We start from the raw sequence: 4,474 nt of genomic DNA on the forward strand, positions 1-4,474 counted from the left end.
TGATACAAAGTAAACTCAAATTTCCATCTAGTTACCCGCCTGTTATTATGATAGATAATATATTTAACATCTTTAATTTGCATCTGAATTAATATTTCAAACCTAAATATCTCTAATCAACATCTTTTGCTAAAAAATATCTAAATAACCACAATATAATAAAGTATACATAAGTTTCTACATTAACCCACTTCTATTAGTATTTGGTTAAAGTAAATATGTATTGTTCCATCATGCAACACCAATTATACATGCATGGATAAGAGAAAAATATATGTCTTATGTTTCAACAATGTTGAAAAATATTTTCTTAACAACTCATATACTAATGATACTAACAATTTATTTAAAAATACTAATAACCATTATGTTTAATTTTATATGATTTATTACTAATGATATATTTATAAATTTAACTAAAATGTTTGACATATCCATATTGATAGTATAACCACTGTTGCATATATAATTATTTGGTAAGAAAATCCAAACTTCACGAGAAGTGGAGGAAGTGTAGACTAGGAGTGGTTATATCTTCATGGCCTTTAAGGTTCATTTGAAATAAATATTCATTAATTCATTGTAAAGCCTAAATATTAATATCTCCTTGATATTAGTTTTGCTACCCATCCTAGATCTTTCTTCAAGCTCTACCACTAATCTTAAAAAATACAGTGCAAGTTTTAAGTGACTATTTATGCGATCGTAGCCACTTAAGAGTGTAGCCAACTAACTAAAGTCCTTATTTTTAAAAAGTAAAAAAAGAGTGTTAATAAATAATATTATAAGAACAAAGATTTCAACTTAATTAACCTAAGCATAAAAAATCTAGCAATCAATAAGACTAATATTTGAAAATCAAATTTTAGATTAGTGACATCACATATATAGGCTGCAACAAGCTAAGAGCCACCATAGTTTAAGCTAAGGTTTTAAATCATATTATATTGAAGATGAACTATGGATATGAATGAAAAAAAGCATATTGATATGTTTGTCTACTTATAATTTAATATAAGTAATTTTTATTGGTTAGATGTATTAAATAATGACTGATGCTTAGGTCTTCTAATCTAAGCTTTTAGCCTATGTGAGAGCACGGATTGATAGACTAGCGTGAAGGTTAATATGGAGTAATAGTAAGATATTACATGTTCAAAATCTATCCATACCATATCCCACTACAAAAAAAAAGGATGTTATAGCATATCTTGTTAATCTTTCAGAATTAAGTCTTCTCCTTCAATTCTACTAGTGGTCATTCTTCTTTGGATTCCTCCAAATCCTTTATCATTTTCTTTAATTTCTTAACAAAGGATTTACAATCATTTAATTGTAGAGAGAGACTCAACTAGATATAACTACTCCTCCATCTCAAAATAAATGCACATCTCACTTACAAATATAGAAAATACTATCACATTTATATCTTTGAATAAGTTTATTATGAAAGTACAATCCATGTCCAATCTAATGATACTTATCGTTCATCATAAATATTAATGCATTTTTGTAGAAATTAGATCAAAATTTAGAAGATTTGACTACTTAGAAGAAGCAACATTTATTTTGGGATATACAATCTGTCATATTGTCACTGCTCAAGACTTCTATAGAAAGGTAGTCCAACGAAGCCATCCGGAGAACCCTGCAGAAGAGCGAGAGTACTGTTCAGAGATGATGGGTTTCAGCTGCCAACACCGTTCCATCTCCCTGCACATCTTCCTCATCTCTGTTGTCCTCCTGCTCAACGCTCCGGCGGGTCGTTGCGGCAGCTACAAGCGCATCTTCAGCTTCGGGGACTCCCTCATCGACACCGGCAACTACGCGCGTAGCGGCCCGATAATGGAGTACCCATATGGCATGACCTACTTCCACCACCCCACCGGTCGCATCAGCGACGGCCGCGTCGTCATCGATTTCTACGGTGAGTGTACTGCAACGAGACTGTGCATATATACATGATGAACACACTGCCAATTCGTGTTAATTAACCCTCACCCACTGACCTACCATCATGCATTATTCTTTCAGCTCAAGCGTTCCAGCTGCCACTGATACCACCAAATCTGCCGCAGAAGGACACAGGCCTGTTCCCGACTGGCGCTAACTTCGCTGTGTCTGGCTCTATGGCAATGCCCCCGGAGTACTTTCGTAGGTGGAACCACGATGTAAGCTGGGCCTGTTGCCTGGGCGTGCAGATGGGATGGTTCAAAGAAATGATGCAACGAATTGCTCCCTGGGATGGTAAGTACGCGTTCTTGCTAGGAGTATAATCCTATTGTCCTGTACGATGCGTCCATGCATACATGCGTTCAATCATGTGCCTAATCGATTGATTTCCCATTCGCACACAAATCATTCCGCTAGACGCCAAGAGGCAGATCCTGAGCGAGTCTCTCATCGTGCTGGGCGAGATCGGCGGCAACGACTACAACTTTTGGTTCGCCGCCCGTAGGCCTCGCGAGCAAGCCAACCAGTTCATCCCAGACATCGTCGCGACCATTGGCTCTACTGCCAGGGTGTGCTGCTGCCTGTTACGCTTGTATTGTACTTCGTCCCGTCGTCGTCGTCGTCGTCGTCGAGTGCGCATTTGTTTTTCTAGTCATTTTAACAGAAGCTTGCATTGGCATTGCAATTGCATGCATGCATTTTTGCAGGAGCTCATCGGTATGGGCGCGAAGGCGATCATGATCCCGAACAACTTCCCCATCGGGTGCGTGCCGGCATACCTGAGCGGGTACAAGAGCAACAACCGCGCGGACTACGACGAGCACGGGTGCCTCCGGTGGTTCAACGACTTCTCCCAGAGGCATAACCAGGCGCTGCGCGGCGAGGTCGGCCGGCTTAGGGCGCAGCACCCCAACGTGAAGCTCATCTACGCCGACTACTATGGTGCCGCCATGGAGTTCATCAAGGACCCGCACAAATTTGGCATCGGTGACCCCATGGCGGCGTGCTGCGGTGGCGACGACCAGCCGTACCACGTCAGCAGACCGTGTAACAGAATGGCCAAGCTCTGGGGCAACCCGAGCAGCTTCGCCAGCTGGGACGGCATGCACATGACGGAGAAGGCGTACGATGTCATCTCCCATGGAGTGCTCAACGGGCCGTTCGCCGACCCACCATTGCTTTGGTGTTAACGGTGAAATAGGATTATTGTTGGTTTGTTGTCTCACAAGAGAGCTTAAAGCACCTCCAAGAGTGTTTTTTAAAAACTTACCCTCTAAATCATTATTAGAGAGTCATTTGAATAAAAATAGCAGAGATTAAAATAAAAGATGTTGGAGTGTTTTTACCAAAACCTCTACTCTTATCAATTAGAAAGAATAAAAAAAATTCTTAGAGTTGGTCTTAGAGCATCTCTTCACCAGATATTTCCTATCCAAGCTCCTATAATTAAAAAAAACATTTTAGAAGATACAAATCTCATATCTCATATCTTGTATACATGTATTCCCTCCACCCAAAACAAGTGTCTCTAAGATATTTGTGCCGATCAAATTTTCTTAAATTTGACTAACTAGGTTTGTAGAAAATATTAGTAACATCTGTTCTTCAAATAAGTTTATTATGAAATAGATTCAATAATCCATCTAATGATACTAATTCAGTACTATAAATATGCATATTTATTTATATATCTGGTCAAACTTAGGCCTTGTTTAGTTCACCCCAAAAACCAAAAATATTTTAAGATTCCTTGCCACATCGAATCTTGCGGCACATGCATGGAGCATTAAATATAATTAAAAACAAAAACTAACTACACATTTTGTCTGTAAATCGCGAGATGAATCTTTTGAGCCTAGTTAGTCCATAATTGGACAATATTTGCCACAAACAAACGAAAGTGATACAGTGTCCGAAAACTTTTCATTTTGCCAACTAAACAAGGCCTTAAAATATTTCACTTCTCGAGAAGCGAGAACGACACTTATTTAAGAATGGAGGGAATAATTTTTAAGAGATCTCGTTACAAGAAGCACCCTTTCTCCTAAATAAAGAAGACAAACCTCCTCTCCTTCACCCCTAAGGAAATACTCCCTCTGTCCTATAATATAATTTATTTTAGAAATTTAAGACAAATCAAGAGAGAACATAAAAGACATATGTACCCTCATTTTATTTTCTAATCAAACGCTATCATCAATGTGACGAATGGTGATTGGTTGATAAATAAAAATATTTAATGTATAATTGGTTTTTATCCTCTAGAATGCATTGCATTTGACAACAAATTTTGAATGCTGGAATGCTCTTATTACAGGACGGAGGGGGTATAGGAGATAAGTTTTAGGTAATCTGCTAGTGCTTCCTTATAGCTAAATTGATTTCAATTACTATCCTGAAACAATTTAAGAAGATGCAAGATATCGTAGAGATGCTCTTAGGCCATTTTCAGTAGAAATTTCATGATACTTCAACACATCCATATTTTAGAAACAGTGTAGAAGAGTTTCATCTCCATGAA

At 38.1% G+C, this 4,474-nt stretch overlaps 1 protein-coding gene across 1 annotated transcript; it reads left to right on the forward strand.

Moving 5' to 3' along the window:
* Nucleotides 1,666-3,221, forward strand: LOC8058242 (GDSL esterase/lipase At1g28600). Its single transcript, XM_002456010.2, has 4 exons — nucleotides 1,666-1,927; nucleotides 2,035-2,247; nucleotides 2,371-2,522; nucleotides 2,661-3,221. Exons 1-4 carry the CDS (start codon nucleotides 1,678-1,680, stop codon nucleotides 3,141-3,143), a joined length of 1,098 nt encoding a protein of 365 aa, XP_002456055.1. The 5' UTR covers nucleotides 1,666-1,677; the 3' UTR covers nucleotides 3,144-3,221.

Source organism: Sorghum bicolor, chromosome 3, assembly GCF_000003195.3.
Source record: "Sorghum bicolor cultivar BTx623 chromosome 3, Sorghum_bicolor_NCBIv3, whole genome shotgun sequence".
Taxonomy (NCBI): domain Eukaryota; kingdom Viridiplantae; phylum Streptophyta; class Magnoliopsida; order Poales; family Poaceae; genus Sorghum; species Sorghum bicolor.

What these genes read in the sequence shown, in the direction of transcription:
- LOC8058242 (XM_002456010.2), top strand. Translation starts at nt 1,678, where the DNA reads ATGATGGGTTTCAGCTGCCAACACCGTTCCATCTCCCTGCACATCTTC. An exon ending in CGTCGTCATCGATTTCTACG is followed by an intron (nt 1,928 to 2,034) that starts GTGAGTGTACTG and finishes TTATTCTTTCAG; the next exon opens with CTCAAGCGTTCCAGCTGCCA. An exon ending in ACGAATTGCTCCCTGGGATG is followed by an intron (nt 2,248 to 2,370) that starts GTAAGTACGCGT and finishes TCATTCCGCTAG; the next exon opens with ACGCCAAGAGGCAGATCCTG.